Here is a 17,511-nt window from a genome sequence, read left to right as displayed (position 1 = left end):
GTCACAACAAAAAACATCTCCATAGTAGTTCACACAATAAAATTTGTCTTTCTTATATATAACATCTTCGAACAAGTCGTAGTTTGTTACAGAAGACCATTCTTTGTTACCAGGCTTGAAGAATGCCAATTTGCAAAGTCCACCATGAATTGCCATAACTACATAATTGAGTCGCAAGCCGGATTCGCAGACAGAAGCACCTTTTTAAGGTAATAGTCATTGGAAATTGCATCACCCGGAGCAAGTTCAAATGTCGTTAAAGGAGGAAGCTCAATCACATTATCAACAGACAAGAATGGATTTATTAGATGAACGGCTGACATGTTGTGAACAGTTACCAGCCATCCCTCGCTGGAACTACTGCAGCACTTGTCTATAAAGGGTGACGGGAAGTTGTGTATTTTTTTGTCACGGATGCTGTAGAAACAACGGTTAGGAATCATGAGCATCGGGAGTTGGCAAGGCGAGTGGCAGCGATGCCAATGTTTGTTGTGAGTATACACACATTGCCACGAACGACAAACTGCACCAAACCGGATATAATCCTCGACGTTCACCAATCTATCTGTAATGACAAGTAGAACATGGTCTGGAAGGTCCAACCAGTCCACCTCTCTTTTCTTCTCTTTGAAATCATAAGAAAAATCAACTACATAACTTTTTGTGATTTGGAGCAGGAAATTATAATAAAGGATCAGTAACTTCATCACGATGTGTAGATATTCAAACCAATTAAATGCCATTGTTCTTCTACTAAGTACCTTCAAAATCAATGCAATTATACAGTCCTTGGACTTTCCATAACCTTGTTCTTTTTTTCCATATCACGCCATTCCATTCTAAATCATCTCAGCTTATTTAAGTAGCAATTAATTTTGCAAATTATAGGATGGGAAAAAAAAATAGGCCTCTATATGATTTTCATAAAATTGGTGACTTAATAAATTCATCTCATATCTTATTTTTCTGAGAGGCAGTTCAATTAATTTGTTTATTTTCTTACTTGCCCAGTGTTTTGCAATTATTGTTTATGGATAACGGATGAGAAAAAATTATGTGAATAGGAGAGATGTGTGTATTAATGAAAGTGGGAGAAAATTAGGAGTGTTTTCATATTACTGAGAATATTAGCAGTGTGCTATGGAAGGAGCTTATTGATGCACTGTACAAAAAGACTACATATGGATTGAAAAATGTGGGATGAACTTGTTAGAAATAACCTTTAGAAGTTAAATATAGCACCCTGTTCATATGGATTGAGGCAAGGATGATTGATTCACTACAATGACTAATCTGCAACATTTTTGTTTTTGGATTTCTCTTTGATGGAAATTTGTTTCTCCTTTTAGCTAGTATAGCCACTCTGAAGGCCTTGAAACTGAAAGATTCGTTATGCTGCAATCTATGTTCATTGTCACAATTGTACTTCTCCAGTCCAGTGAGGTATCTGTAGATTGCTTACATCCTGAAAATGTCTCGTCCAATAGCTAGCTAGAACTATACATTTTTTTTTTTTTATTTTATTTTATTTTTTGTGTTTGGAACAACATGACCAGTTTTTGGTTTTTGTAAAGCCAGAGTAAAACAATTACAAGTTAGACTTCTTAGCTCATAAACATAAAGTAACATTGACTATTTAACTGTAAGTCCCTAATGGTTAAATATCATGCACGTTAGTTCAGTTACTAAATCATTTAAATTTGGAATAATCAAATGATCGTTGGGAAGAAAGAAATACGAGGAAACTGTTTTGTATGTACTGACGAGATTAACAAAAGGTGAGTGGCTTTTGAGGGGAGCATGTGGGTTTTGTGGTGAAGTCTGACAACTTCGAATTTAAGTTGAATGGTTGCGGGTAATAGTGGAATGTATTGCAAAAGATCTTGATTCAGAGATTTTGTTCAGAATAGAAATTCCTTGGCTAACGAGAAATTCAAGGTGGCCATAGAGAAAGTGTTTGAGCCTTTGAGGTGCTGGGAGGCTTGGGGATTTCAAGATATAGTCACCACATCCACTTTATCCAATGCTAAAATTTTCTGAGGGGGTTTACCTGTCTCCTTTTATTTCTTAATACCGTACGTTGATCCATTGCCTTGCTGTATAAATTAGATAAACTGATGATGGGGCCTCATCCATTACCAGGTAGAAACATAGAAATGAGAAGAAATTACAAACCTGTAGGTGAATAAAACAATATTGGGAGCTACTATGCAAGGAGTAAACTCGTGGAGTCGATACATTCAAAATCAAAGGCAGTTTAAAGTATAAATCATTTCAACGACCCGTGAGAAGCAGAAAAGGTGGTGATGTTGTATACAAACGCTTACTTTGGATGGACAAGCACCGCTACTGCATAGTGGCTGGTTGACATCCCGAATCCTATATTCCTTTATTTTTGTTGTCATTGTCATGGCTCGATTTATAAGGTGTGTTATATACGTTTCACATTGCAATCTTGTTGTTTGCAGATATGTTGGTACTTTACCGACTCTTGGGAGCAGTTCAGGATCAAGGGATCAGTTGGCATAATTGATGGATCGGTCCCTGATCCAGTAAAGCTTCAGGTAAGAATCGCTAAACTATGCTTATCTTGCTTCTGCTCTGAAGCATCTTCCTTTTTTATATTTCGTCCAATATGTTAGCAGTGGCTAGGATTTATCGGGTTAAAATAATAACTGAGGCTTTGACATCTGTCTTCCATTTTTTACATGTTACCAGTAGCTTACTAACATCAGCAACAAGCTACTTTAGTTTGGATGGTTTCTGCTAGCTTTCGCATATAGTTTGTGCTACCATCTAAATTCCAAACATCACTAGCGCAATAGGAAACATCTCCACAGCTATAAGACTTTTGCCATACACTAAAGATGAGTCACCTTTTAAGACAGAAAAATAGTCCCCTATAATAAGCAACTACTAAACTATATTTCCTTAAGTGCTTGAGAAGCATCATCAAAATCTTAGTCAATAACTAATTCTGGCTGGCATCTGCAGTGATCAACAGATAGAACCCAACCTCTATACAGCAATGACATAAGCAACACGAGTCAACACTTTAAACCGATTAAATAAACCTCTTCTAGTACATTTGGCATCATAAATTTGTGAATTGCAGCTGAGTATAACAGCAGGCGTCACCAAAAATAACAGACATCAATAGTTCGGCTGGCACAATTAGCATGCTGCACAGTCACTTTGGAGTGATACATGTTCTTATTTAGATGATGTTTCACTTTGACTGTGAAGGCATACTGCAAATTGTCTGGTAGATCCATTTATTGATTGACACAGAAAATTGTCTGGTAGATCTATACTATGAGAACAGAAAACAGTCACAAGTCCTGTTTCGCAGAATATGTACTCCACAAGCGTCAGTACCCTATGGTTTATCATTCTTGGAACATGTCACCCTTTTTCAATTTTCAATCACCATTAAGTTAACATTTCCGATTTTGGTTGCAGGTTTGTGTCCAATAAGTGGTTTGGAGCACTTGTTTTTAGTGGGATCTTGTTTGGAAAACTCGCATCGTAAAGAAGGGGACTAATGTTATATGTCAATGCGTGAATCTCCTTGAATAACGACTCCAGGTCTTAGTTCTTCGAATCTCAACATTTCCAATCCTTCCCTTTTTGGAGTTGAGTGTGATCCTTTTGACTACCTGTCAATTTTAATGCTGGGGGCTGGGGATATGTTTTTACATGTTGAATTCACGAATCCACCTACCTCATCAATTCTATTAGTATCTGAAAGGAGGAGAATTTTGTGGAAGAGATTTCTAGTCCAGAAGAATGAGAGAAGATAATACCATTAGCAAGCTCAGATGTCCGAACGAGCCATATCAGGAATAAGTGTAATTTGAAGAGAAGTGCACAGAAGAGAATAGAGGGTGACAATTGGGCCCCTATAAAAGCTCAAAGTTGCTAAGAGAGGTGGCACAGAAGAGAATAGAGGGTGAAGATGGAAATGAGGAGTGAAGAAGCAGAAGAAACCATGCAACAGCAGCAGGTTCAGGTGCCACCAGTGTTGGAAGAGAAGAAGAAGAAAAGAGTGATGGTGGCACTTGATGAGCATGAAGGGAGTTTTTATGCACTGAAGTGGGCTCTTAATAACTTGTTTACTACTTGTGATCATGGTCTTAGTGTTGATCAACAAGATGTTGGGATTATGATTATTGTTCATGTCCAACTACCTTTCCAACACTACATCTATCCTGGCCCTGCTGGACCTGGTTTGCTTTGCTAGCTTTTCTCTTATGCAACTTACATTTTTCCACAGTATAGTAGTATACACACACTTTCTCAGATAAATATAATTAAAAATAAAATAAAATAAATTGCTAGAAGAAGAGCATCATATTTAAGACTATAATTTGCTGGTGTAGTTACTTTAACCATGAATCTCACAATCGGTTAGAATTGTTTAATTAAATCCTGTTAAGGTTTGTGTTTACCTACTAGAAAGATTATTTCTAGTGAAGGTTTTGACTGCTCCTGAGATTATAATGCTATACTTGACATGACCCCTTAAATTGTTAGTTTGATACTTGACATAAACTCGACGACGGAATTAGGGGGGTGGATTTGGTCTCCGCAGATGGAGATCATCATCCTTGGAAAAAATTAGCTCATTATTCGATTATATATTGAAAAAATTATTACCATCCAACAACTTGAACACATACTTCTGGTAGGGTTAGATATATCAAAATGTTTACAGTGATCTCCACTGTGAAAGTGTGAAGAGATTATATCCATCAATAGCCAATAGGTCCTGTTTTGGAGTTTCAGAGGAGGTGGTAGGTCAGATTCAAACATTTGGAAGGTTGAATCTACTGTAGGGCAAGTCAAACAATCCAAGTCCCTTAATTATACGATGAAGTTGGAATATGTTTGCAAGCATATTATATGATTTTTTTTTATTTTTTTATTTTTTTATGAACAAATTGTATGAATTTGACTGTGAAAATATGGACGTTAAGTGAATATGGACGGTGAAAATATGTTGTTCATTTTTATTTTAGTTTTTGGACTTAACTGTGAAAATCATTTTACTGTAAGTAGAAGCTCAAGTTTCAAGCACTTGTTTTAACAGAAGGGGAAAAGTTCATCTCTTTGTAAATTGGTAATATGCAACTCATATATGAGTAATTTCTCTCTTTGGAACATCTTGGTTTTTCTTATTTCCTGTGGAAATTAAGATTGTTACAAGATTTCCATATCCTTACTTGTTAGTGTTTTCATTCAGCTGTTTATGGAAATACTTCGGTTATGGAATCTGTAAAGAAAGCTCAAGAACATAATTCAGCCATACCGCTCTCCCGTGCTGTACAAATCTGCGAGGAAAAGCCAGTAAGTGTTAAACTCGTTATGGTTATTATTGTAGAAGTACAAGTAACTTATGGCGTATTGCATAGCATGAATGATGTGAATCCCCAATCACTCTCTCGTAGATTAAATGTGTGTTGTGTGTCTGCATGAAGATTAAGGACTCCATTTGTTAAGGACAAGGTAATGTTACTGCAGATGAAAATAAGTTGTGACTACAACTACTTTGCAGTCTGTAATAGCTATTGAAAAAACGGCGGCAGTACTAAATTAACAATTTATTCTAACAAATATTCATTCACCAATTACATAATTATAGAAGGGTAAATATACCCGTACAGAGTTTTTCGGAAGAAAGAGATGCAGAGCAGGGGGGAAATTTCAAACCGTTTGCCCAGTGTATTACTGTATACTTGATTAACCACTGACAAATTGAACTGGGCATTTCTACTCCAACCACAAGGCAAATCAGGTGCTTGTGCTACTTCTAAGTACACTGACAAATAATCTACATTGTTCCCCTTAGGATAAATCAACAGTCGCCTATCAAAAACACACAATGGTCAGAGACTAAAAAGAGCTGATTATATCAAACAAAAGCGAGCAGTTAGTATACCATTTATAACCGCCGACTTGAAAAGACTCAGAATAATGCTTCTTCATGTTCAACCTAGAGAAGTTTCTAATAGTCCAAGTGAATTTCGATGATGGAAGATCAACTCACAAACTGAAGTCTTCCCAAAAGAATCAGATTTGAATTACAATGGCAATGAGAGATGCATATATGAATCAACATAAACTTACCTTCCCCAACCTTAGGGATGGTGACCTCTGCCTGAATAGCTAAAGTATCATTCATAGGAAATCTTTACCATCCACCTGCTTCTCTGATTCTCCTGATCTCTTGAAGAGAAACCTTGTTGTTTCCATAAGGGCGATGAGGGTTGGTCACTACTTCTGCTTTGCCAGAACGGGAGAGAACCTACATTATCGAGCCAATTAAGCATGAAGGAATTTATTGAAGGTACTTTTTAAACTTCATCAGTTTTTAAGGAAGTCATATATGTCTGTTAAGTATTGAGAAAGCAAGATTTGTACCACACTTGAGTCACCAACATGAGAAACAATTAGCATATCATTTCTAAGAAATATAGCTGTTGCTGTAGAACCAGATTCAGTTTGCTTCCCTGTCTCTTCAAGCCTTAGCAAAAAAGAGAGACCAAATAACAATAAATTTAACACAATAACATATATTTTGCAAATAAGTGTGCATACCCTGGTGTGATTAAGGCCGTGCTTGGGGAAAAAAAATGGCAATGCTCGAAATTGGTCTTTTAAAAAACATTGGCAACTATCGACAACTAATGCTCATACCAGTTTAATAACTTTGTATCGGCATTTATAAAAGCCTCCTCCAATGCCTTCTTTACTACACTTGAATCTTTGCTACTTAGCAACATCCCATCTTGTAATGTTGCAACACATTCTTTATACAGCTCCTCCCTAATGCATATATAGAATCAGAAGATGCAAATAAAATCCAAATCAACTGAAAAAACAAAACAACCAAATTCAAAATTCCAATCAATTGAAACAAAAACAAGACTAGAATTTCTGAATCTCCACGAAAAATCAACACAAATTCGAATTTATCTGTGGATAAATTGAACAACAAATTATTTAAAAATATTTAAAAATGCCATACTAGTGAGGAACATAAGATGCATTAGTTGTATAATATAGATGTCCTTCCTACCCGGTTTCTTGTATTGATCTTCTGTCTAATAAAATGAATCTGCTTATTACGAAATGGCGAACTTCATGTTTTCTTTTTCCCCTTTTTGGTAAGTGAACAACAAAAACCATGTATATAGGACTTGCTACTGATCAAACCACAAAAATATATCTAATCCATCTCCAACTAAGATGTAAATGACTCAGAGTTATATCACCATAAAAAAAAATTGTATGGTCACATGCAAAGAAGGGAACAAGTAAAAAGACATGATCCCCAACCACAAACAAATCGAAAAAAACAAAAAGTAAAGATAAAAATAAAAAGCAATTTCAGTTGCAACTACAATATTTGGAAGTAACAAAAAAACTACGAAAGAAAGAAAGAAGAAGCCAATACAAACATGAGGGTATTTGAGCATACCAATACTGACGTCCATCTTCATCAAGTTTAATCCTTCTGATTCTGATGTTCATTTCCGCATGCTCAACCCTGTGATTTGGCTTTCACTTCTATCTCAGAATCCTGCTCCGAAACAACTTGTCGGAGGAGAGGAAACACTCCGTGTAGCAAGTAGAGGAGCTGCTAAAGTTTGTCATTTGGATTGGGTTCCTCACAAACTGTACACAAATATTATGTTGGTATTCTACAAAAAAAAAAATACAATAAAGTAAAAAGTAACAGATCCAAACAATAAAGCAAATGCCCATACCACCTGTTATATTCCATACAGAAACCGAAATTTTCAAATAAACTCATTATATAGTTGTACACAAAATTATTATTTAGCCATAAAATTCAGAAAAAGTGACAATCTTTATATACACTTTTGAACTGTGGAAATTCCCATTTCGAAACTCTTGATCTTCTAGGTCCTAACAAATTACATTTAGGGAGTTACAACTGAAACTGAAATGAGTAACGATCGAGAGCACAATTGTTATCAATTCATCAAAACAACACATCACGCAATTACGAAAATTTCAACTACTGTATATTAAAAATAGATTTCTAGTTAATAGATATCATTAATTATTTACAGTTCTAAATACCAGTTGTTGGTGCAAGGATGGCAGTAACGTTTTGTGCAATTGGAACAAAAGACGACAGCACCGGGTGTTGTCGGTTACGCTGACATTGTTGACACATTAGACTCCCATCGCTGAGTTTTACCCTTACCAAAAGAAGTTCCAATACTATTTGTGACAATCCCTGCAAAAAACCAAAACAAACAAATTCAATATTTCAATCAATTGAAACCAAAACAAGACTAGAATTTCTGATTCTCCACTAAATCAATTTGAATTTATCGGTTGATAAATTAAACAACAACATCAGCATGACCTATTATCTATCAAATTATTTGAAAATCTTTAAAAATGGCAACAAATCAAACAAAATCCTAAAAAGAAAAAAAGTTTCTGTTGAAAAGCTTGAAACTACGGATGAACATGACACATACCTTGATCGAAAGGGTTTTCAGTGTAGAAACCGATTATCTAAGCAGAAAGGAAAACTGATTGAAGCCAAAAAGTGAAGATTTTCGAGAAAAAGATCATTTCAATCCCTCCTTCGAAAGAGATGTTCAGGACGTGGATAATCTCCCCACTCGAGTGAATCCCACCACTCTCTGCTTCCTTCGATTGATTTGAGAGAAGGTGGGGCTGACTGATGTTCTCGGTTGAACAGAGGGAGCCTTTTCAATTCAGGACATTTGTATACTCCAACTGTTTGAAGAGAGTCACAAACCATCATGCCCTTCCAGATGCTCTTCAGTTTCGGTAGATGGAAGAACCACAACGTCTGCAACCTCGGGAGTGCGACAGTATAATCAATTTCACATGCTTCTTCTACAATTAGTTCCTCCAATTCCGCACAATTCCACACTTCCATCTTTTCCAGGTATTGAAAGTGTTGTAATAACCTAGTTGAAAACAGGCGGTCCAGTTTGACACTAGAAATTTCAACAGACTGCCAAGAGTTGCTGTACATGAATAGCTCACTCCAATTGCTCTTCAGTTTCGGTAATCCATCTAATATCAGCTTATGTAACCTCGGGAGTACTGGAATGGCACCACTCTCATCTCCATCCGCTACCACTAGCTCCTCTAATTGTGAGCAATTCCCAACTTCGATCACTTCAAGGTTAAGAAGCTGTTGAAGCAACCTAGACGAGAATAAAACTTTGATATTATCACAACTCCAGATCTCTAACCTCTTCAAACAAGGAAAAGCTATGTGTGCTGGGACCTTCTCATATATCCTGCTTAGGAAGGGCAACTCTGATAATTTTGCGATTTCATGGAAATGTTGAATTTGAAGACATTGAATGCTTTTCGGAAGTCCGAGGGCATTGTAAGGAATACCCTTTGGGTTGGACAAACATATCATTCTCTCGTACTCACTTTCGGTATATAAAATACTTTCCGTTTGAATAAAATACTTTTTTAACTTTTCAAAGTTTGTAAATTCACCATAATAGGCAATAAAGTCCGACAGCTCGTGAAATTGGATTTCAAGATTCTCCAAGTGTGTCAAGCTTGAGAGTTCCTGCACGAAATCTCCCCTTCTTTCTTGCGCATACACATATTCCGGTTTTATTCCTCGCAATTGTAACTCTTGAAGTAAGGAAAACTTGGATATCAATCCTGAAGGGATCATTTCTTTCAATTCAGAATTCTCAGTGAGATCAAGGCTTCTGAGGTTTACCAACATTTCCATCCCATGAGGCAGTTCTTCTATGGCCGAACGTGTGAGCTTCAACATTCTCAGTGACTGAAGCTTGGATAAAGAAGGCACTCTAACTAATTTCTCACAATAACTTAAGAGTAAACCATGAAGATTCACCAAATCAGAGGCTGAATTTGGTAATGACTCAATACGAGTCCCAGATAAATCGAGAACCGTCAGACTATTCATGTGCCTAAAAAAATCAGGTGCAATGTGTTTCAATCCAACAAGATAATACGTCTTAGCAAAGATCAATGTCAAGAGTTTTGGGCATTTTGGAATAATTGGAATATTTTCTATTCCACTTTCCATAAACGAAACCCTCTCAAGATCTTCCGACCAATCATCTTCATGCGGTATTTCTGAAAGCCCAGTTCTGACCATAAATTTAGGATTTGATTTGGTGACGTAAAGCGCCATAGCTCTGATCAAATCATGCATCTTCACATAACCCTCAGCTGATCCGTCTTCAAGCATGCAACAACCTTTTAGAGAATCCAATATGACATCGCCTCGGAGAATCTCTTCTTCCTTGCTCCTTCCTTTGACCAACCCTTCCAAAACCCAATACTCAATCAACTCACTAGTGTTGATTTCAGAATCTTCCGGATATAGTGCACAATATAAGAAACACTTCTGGTCATTTTCCTTCAATTGATCGTAACCTAACCTTAGACTCGAATGACCTCTTCCCCATGGCCATGTTCAAACTCCTCTCCCCGCAAATCTATAAGTGCAAGTTGCCACTCTTTAACATTAGTCTTTCTTCTCATAGCTTTACCAACTGTGATGATTGCAAGGGGCAAACTACCACATTCCGCAACAATTGCTTTTGCAATCTCTTCCACTTCAGGACCAACCTCCTCAACATTTTTCACGAACAATTCCCATGCTTCGTCCTCTAAAAGAAGTTCAACTTTGACCTCTTTTTGGCACATCCTTTGGCACACATGCAGTGACCTAGTAGTCAATACTATCTTGCACCCATTGTCTTTTGAAGGTTCGGGAACTCCTAGCTTATGTAGATCAAATGCCTCCCATATGTCGTCCAAGAAAAGTACAAATTTTCCCTTTCTTTGCAATGCACTCAACAGTGATGACGATCTACTAGCTTCATCTTGTCTAGCAGAAAGATCCAAATCGACTACTTTCGCAACCTGCTGTTGAAGTTTTTGAGCATCAACATCTCTGGATACAGTAACCCACAAAACATTTTCAAAACGTCTACGTTCTTTCACGAGCTGCTTATTGATTGTCTTCATAATGGTGGTTTTTCCCACGCCACCCATGCCGTAGACACCAATTTTCTCAAACTCATCACCTACTATATATTCCCAAACCATCTTGAAGTTCTTATCAGCAGTACTACCAATCAGTCTTGTAGTGGGCATCTCCATTCCCAAAAACGTCAAACACTCTTCTGAGAATCGACTAGCCTCATCTAATAGACCAACCATCTCTTCAATGAACTCCAAAATTTGTTTTAGTAATTTCAGTCGTGAACAACAACTAGGCGAACAACAATTAGGTAAAACTCCACTTAGGCATCTACTTCCCACGTTGGCTTCCTTGTCCACATCATCCGCCTTATATATAACATTGTTGGCATTAGTCAACCAATTCTGTGCTTCACTTGTGCGCTTCTTTCCTTGTTCTACCTCTGCAATTCGCAATGTTTCTTCCACCTCCTTTACTCTGGCAATCAGATCTCCTTTTTTGTTTCTCAATGCCTGAATTTCTTCACTCAGACTTTTGACACCCAACTGATTAAGCGCACAAGTCAGTACGCTTCCAACTGCTGCTCCAACAACTTCCATACCTGTCATTACAACACATTGGTTGTTAATTAAAGTGATGAGACATAATAGAAGTACTCCAGTAGGATATATATAAAATACATAACATTAAGTAAATAGAGAATATGTATAATCTCACTTGTTTGGGGCAGTTGGTTGTTCTCTGAACCTCTAATAACAAGAACCAAAGGAAAACGTTCGATATCTGCACATTTAAAATCATGTAAAGGTGGAGAATTAGCAGCTAAAAATACAAATCAGTTTTAAGAGATAGTCATCATTGGACTTTATCAGTAGAATTGGTTAGCTCAGATTTCAAATAAGTGATGGATCAAGAGTTTAAGTTTGCAGAACATGGTTATGTTGTTAACCTTTAACAATGAATGACAATTAAAAAACAAGAGTAACAATCAAGTGTATAATAGCAACTAACAAGGAAGAAAAAAATTGTAATGAACTCACCTTGTAATATAATAATTGATCGAGTGATGTTAAGCTGAGTACTAGTCCAAGATCGACAAAGAAGTTATGGAAAACTCTCTCTGCTGTTTGTGATGAAATGAAAAAAACCAACAACTCTGTTTCTTCCTCCAGTCAATAAAGAGAGAATGTGTGAACCACAAATATATTATCGGGTCTCAACTTTTCTTTCAAGTCTTCTTCCTTTGCGCGTGGTGGTGGGACTGGTGGGTCTTCCATTATTGAATGCTATGTTTGATATTTTGGTAAGACCACTTCTGTTGTTGACTTGCTTCCTACGTAACTTCATTTGAATTTTTGATCATCCGATTTTCTGTTTTTGCCGACATAAAAAATGCAAATTTCATTACAAATGTGATCAGAGTGAATTCTTTATGAATGGTGTAAATATTGTACAAAGTCTGGTCCGGAATTAACATCGGTTTAATTGTAAACTAAGTAGTAAAAAGAACAAGGTGGAAAATATAATGGATTTTAACTTCAAACTTTCAAAGTACAAATACTCTTTACAAAAAGCCCATGGCATATCGGAAGCGAGTCACTACCTTCCTGCAATGTGATATAAATCTGCCAACTCTATCCTAATCTTCTCCATGACTTCATCATCCATAGCTATGTATTTTGAATCCTTTATAACTTGAAGGCCTTTCCTATATAATTCAACAGCTTCATCCAAGCTACCTGAAAGACAAGAATACGATAACCAAAACTGTTACGTAACTATAACTAACACTATTCAGTTAATACCTGATACGAGCTTCACATGACACACATGGTGCAGAAAGTGAAGGATATCACCCTTTGTTAACTAGTGACAGGTCACATCAAAACAAAACCTAAACTCAGATGGATCCACTTTATCATTCGGTGGTGTTTGAAGCACCAAATATTATATACAATCCAGTAGAAAGGGAACATTCCACTCATTGAAAAGTAACTTTATAACAACATAGAGTCCAAGGTTTAACCTACGAGTCTACGACACATTATTTTACAGAAGATTTTCAGCATCAAACGTTTTTTGTGGGATTCCTCACTTCTCGGAAAACGTACATTTTTGTGAATACGCTCTTTACCGACTTGTATGTTGTATTATGTTGTATTAACTTTTTATTCGGACCAAACACTATACTAAAACGTCTCTATTTCCAAGGGATAGGGTATGCTAACCCCCTGCACCAGACACAGCCTTCGGAAGTCGGAACATGCTTAATCCCAAAGGTTGGCCACTTTTGCTATTTGAAATATATTTTGGCCACCATAGCACAACTGGTAGGTTTGCCAATGGGGCTATCTTCACATCAGAAAACACCGAAATATGGTACAATAGCTGTTTTGAGTATAAATCAGTTTCAGCGTAACTGAATATGATACATATATATGAATTGGTGTCCGACACGGGTACAAAACGTCTGACACGGCATCTTGAAAGAGCTTGGATACTTGAAAGAGCTTGGATACTGGGACGTGTTTTTATAATTTTCAGTGGTCAGACCACCTGGTTCCAACTCCTTTTGATATTCATTTTAATATGTGATTTATTTTGTTCAGAAATGCTGGCAACAAGCTCAATGGAAATAACAAGTACAACTAAAGGTTTATGAATAGCAGTACAATGCTTACCTTTTGCACACTTAGCATTAGCAAGGGAACACATAGCTATTCCAACTCTTCCATCATGGTCTCCATATAACTTTGCATGTCCTTAAAATTCTAGAATGCAAAACACACATAGGTATATCAGAATATGTGATATAATGCCTAGACCCAAACAAAAGAACATGCAAGAATATAAAAAATACCTGTAAAAACAGTTTTCTGCATCAGCAGCCTTACCTTCCCGGATAAAAAGATTTCCAAGACCTATTAAAGGCACCACAACATCCAGGCTTTCAGCACCTCTGCTCTTTTCTAGAGTATTGACTGTGCGGCGGTAGATTTCTACAGATTTTGAGGCCCTTCCAATAGAAGTATAGATTTTTGCCATTCCCAGAAGTGATGGTACTAGAAAAGGATCACTCTTTCCTACACAAGGATACGCTTTAAACTAAGCATGTCTTCAGAGAATCACAGAAAATAAAAAAAATACCACTTTTCAAATTACTATAACTGCATTGCGTGGAACAGGAATCATAGACCAGCTCGAATCATATAACTGCATTCCGTGGAACATGAATCATTTTCCACTTTCATCAGTAACCAGAATAAGTTGAAAACAGTTTATATGCATAGTTGTGAACTCCCGAATCGTATCGTAAATCGTTTTTAATTTTCAGTGAATCGAGAATCGAATCGAGTCGCGAATCGTAAGATTCACAAATTAATAAATCGTTTTATAAATATGTATATTTTCTTTTATATTTTATATTATTATTATTATTATTAAGTATCCAATTACAGAAATTTTAAGGTCCATGGATGGAGAATATTTAAATGAGCCATTTGCAATTGTCGGATTGAGAATTTAAGTTAGGTCCAAGTGAAAGAAAAACCCAAATAAGTTTACTTACTAAGATTGGCCCAGTTTTTAAAGACCACCAATTTCTTTAAAGTAGTCACGTGTCTTTCTAACTAGACCTAACTAGATTTTGGACCCGGGCATACGCTCGGGATCTATTAAATATTTTGTGTGCTTAAAAGGCTTTACAAAATGTCACATACAAATTTTCGAATCAGAATATATTTTTATTGAAAATAAACCAAAATACATTAATGAGCAGAGATTATGGTGCATAAGTACTTGGGAACTAAGGGATCAAATTGAGATAGCCTCTTCACTTTGTGGTTTAGGATATTAATCCATAATTTTCAAATATAATTATCTCAAACTTGATCTAGCTTGTATAATAGTTTTTTTAGATTTATGGTAATTTAGTGGCAAATTTTCGAATCAGAATAGATTTTTATTAAAAATAAACCGAAATACGTTAATGAACAGCGATTATGGTGTATAAGTACTTGGAAACTAAGGGATTGAATTGAGATAGCCTCTTCACTTTGTGGTTTAGGATATTAATCCGTAATTTTCAAATATAATTATCTTAAACTCGATCTAACTTGTATAATATTTTTCTTAGATTTATGGTGAGTTAGCGGCAAATTTTCGAATCAGGATATATTTTCATTGAAAATAAGCCGAAATACGTAAATGAGCAGAGATTATGGTGCATAAGTACTTGGAAATTAAGGGATCAAATTGAGATAGCCTCTTCACTTTGTGGTTTAGGATATTAATCCGTAATTTTCATATGGAATTATCTTAAACTCGATCTAGCTTGTATAATAGTTTTATTAGATTTATGGTGATTTAGCGGTACATCATCACCGCTCGGCTTACGTACTAATGTGTACAAATCTCTACAACAGATTGATTGTTTCCATATCCTCAAAGAATACACTACTCCCACTTGAAAAAATTTATCACATGAACGTGTCCTACGAATGGGTGTCGTTATATTAAATTATTCTAAAAAATATTAGCAACTATGCATAGCTATGAGATATGAAATTATATTAATTACTCATTTAAATTTCTTGCACCACTTTCTATAAAAATGAAGCATCAAATCTTGATAAAATTCATCGACTTCTTTTTATTGTTAGGTTTAACAATAGAAGTTTGATTGAAGTTTTGTGAGAATATCCATTGTGGCGAAGATAATATTGAAGCTACTTGAATAGCAAGACATTCTCAATCACAATAAAAGAATTAAGATAAACACTACTTAAAATACAAAACTATATTTGTCGAGACATTTATTTCTCCTACATATAATATAAAAATGTTTTAGGGTTATTAGTTCAATGTATTTGCATCAAGTTTTTTATTTTCCATTAATTATTCTTTGAGGTTAGTTTAATGTAATATGTTGCATCCAGTTTTCAATTTTTCATTAATTATTCTTTGAGGTTAATTCAATGCAGTCGCATCAAGTTTCCGATTTCCCGTTAATTATTATTTGAGGTTAGTTCAGTGCAATTGCATCCACTTTATGATTTTCCGTTAGTTATTCATTAAAGTTAATTCAGTACAGTTGCATCCAATTTTCAATATTTTGTTAATTAGTATTTGAGATTAGTTCATTGCATTTGCATCCAGGTTCCAATCTCCCGTTAATTACTCTTTAAGGTTAGTTCAATACATCTGCATCCAGTTTCTGATTTCCCGTCAATTATTTTTCTAGGTTAGTTCGATAGTTTACAATTTCTATACAGTTTGCATACATGTAAGAGTCTGTTTTTATAAACTCACTTTCATTTTGGGTTCCTAATTACTCGTATTTATGCTTTGAGGTCAGTGCGATGCAGTTACATCCGACTTCCGATTTCCAGTTAACTATTTTTTGAGGTTATTTCAATGCATTTGCATCCAATTTCTGATTTCCCATTAATTAATCTCTGATTTTAATTTAATGCAGTTGCACACAGTTTTTGGTTTTCCGTTAATTATTTTTTGAGGTTAGTTCAATGCAATTTCATCCAATTTCCGATTTTGTTAATTGTTCTTTGAGGTTAGTTCAATGCATTTGCATCAAGTTTTCGATTTCCCATTAATTATTTTTTTAGGTTAGTTCAATGCAGTTACATCAAATTTATAATTTCCCGTTAATTATTCATTTAGGTTAGTTCAATGCAGTTTCATCCATTTTTCAATGTTTCGTTAATTAGTCTTTGAGATTAATTAGTTCATTGCATTTGGGTCCATTTTCCGATTTCCCATTAATAACTCTTTAAGGTTAGTTTAATACATCTGCATCTAGTTTATGATTATTTATGCTTTAAGGTTAGTTTGATGCAATTATATTTGGTTTATGATTTCCCGCTAATTATTCATTGAGATTATTTCAATGCATTTGCATTTAGTTTCCGATTTCCCACCAATTATTCTATGAGGTTAGTTCAATGCAATTGCATTCGGTTTTTTGATTTTATGTTAATTATTTTTTGAGTTTAGTTCAATGCATTTGTATCCAGTTTCCGATTTCCCATTAATTATTATCTGAGGTTTGTTTGATGTATTTGCATACCGTTTCCGATTTCCCGTTAGTTATTTGACGTTAGTTTAATACAATTGCATTCAGTTTCCGATTTTTAGTTAATTACTTTTTTAGTTTAGTTTATTGCATTTGCATAAAGTTTTCGATTTTCCGTTAATTACTCTTTGAGCTCAGTTATGTATTTGAATCTAAATTCTGATTTCCTTTTAATTATCCAATGTGATGTGTAATACCAACTTCTACTGATCTATATGTAGTGTCCTTACAAACATGACATAAAAAGTAAATTATACTTGATTTACTATGTGAGATCATCGAAGATTATCCAGTTACCGATTTCCCATTAATTATTCTTTAAATTATGCATGACTCACTATGTGGAATCTTCAAAGATTATCTACAAACGGGTGTTGTTATATTAATTTTTCTGAAAAAATATTTGCAAATA

General features: G+C 35.4%; 2 protein-coding genes and 1 long non-coding RNA gene across 24 annotated transcripts in view; 1 reads left to right on the top strand and 2 right to left on the bottom strand.

The window, feature by feature from the left end:
• Positions 1 to 17,511, bottom strand: part of LOC147495882 (disease resistance protein At4g27190-like) — a 106,730-nt gene that overhangs the window by 21,462 nt on the left and 67,757 nt on the right. For 2 of the 17 annotated variants that reach the window (XR_015197833.1, XR_015197832.1), the window contains exon 4: positions 8,113 to 8,272. Coding sequence is in view for 1 of the 17 variants with exons in the window: in XM_086564644.1 (XP_086420770.1) it covers positions 8,257 to 8,272 (16 nt within the window). In the remaining 16 variants the exon portion in view is untranslated. Of the gene's footprint in view, positions 1 to 5,080; positions 6,308 to 6,423; positions 6,875 to 7,483; positions 7,681 to 7,829; positions 8,273 to 17,511 lie in introns of those variants that run through there. The other 15 variants (XR_015197822.1, XR_015197825.1, XR_015197819.1 and 12 more) reach the window with 15 other exon arrangements.
• On the top strand, positions 1,350 to 13,664 carry LOC147495888 (uncharacterized). Of its 6 annotated transcripts, none has more exons than XM_086564674.1 (4): positions 1,350 to 1,443; positions 2,469 to 2,564; positions 3,463 to 4,229; positions 5,246 to 5,797. In XM_086564674.1, the coding sequence occupies exons 3-4, from the start codon at positions 3,959 to 3,961 to the stop codon at positions 5,476 to 5,478; spliced, it is 504 nt and encodes a 167-aa protein (XP_086420800.1). In that variant the 5' UTR covers positions 1,350 to 1,443; positions 2,469 to 2,564; positions 3,463 to 3,958; the 3' UTR covers positions 5,479 to 5,797. The 6 variants fall into 6 exon arrangements, with proteins under 6 accessions (XP_086420800.1, XP_086420799.1, XP_086420798.1 ...); XM_086564673.1 differs by lacking the exon at positions 1,350 to 1,443 and adding an exon at positions 1,786 to 2,300; XM_086564672.1 differs by lacking the exon at positions 1,350 to 1,443 and adding an exon at positions 1,786 to 2,363.
• Positions 12,820 to 14,477, bottom strand: LOC147495887 (uncharacterized). Its single transcript, XR_015197840.1, has 3 exons — positions 13,869 to 14,477; positions 13,690 to 13,779; positions 12,820 to 12,874 (listed from the first exon to the last, which is right to left on the bottom strand). It is a non-coding gene; the product is annotated as an uncharacterized LOC147495887 (long non-coding RNA).

The sequence above is a fragment of the Coptis chinensis genome, chromosome 6 (genome assembly GCF_015680905.1).
Source record: "Coptis chinensis isolate HL-2020 chromosome 6, ASM1568090v1, whole genome shotgun sequence".
In the NCBI taxonomy this organism is placed as follows: Eukaryota; Viridiplantae; Streptophyta; class Magnoliopsida; order Ranunculales; family Ranunculaceae; genus Coptis; species Coptis chinensis.
Note: the sequence above shows the minus strand (reverse complement) of the source record. Positions and strands in the feature narration are given on the sequence as shown.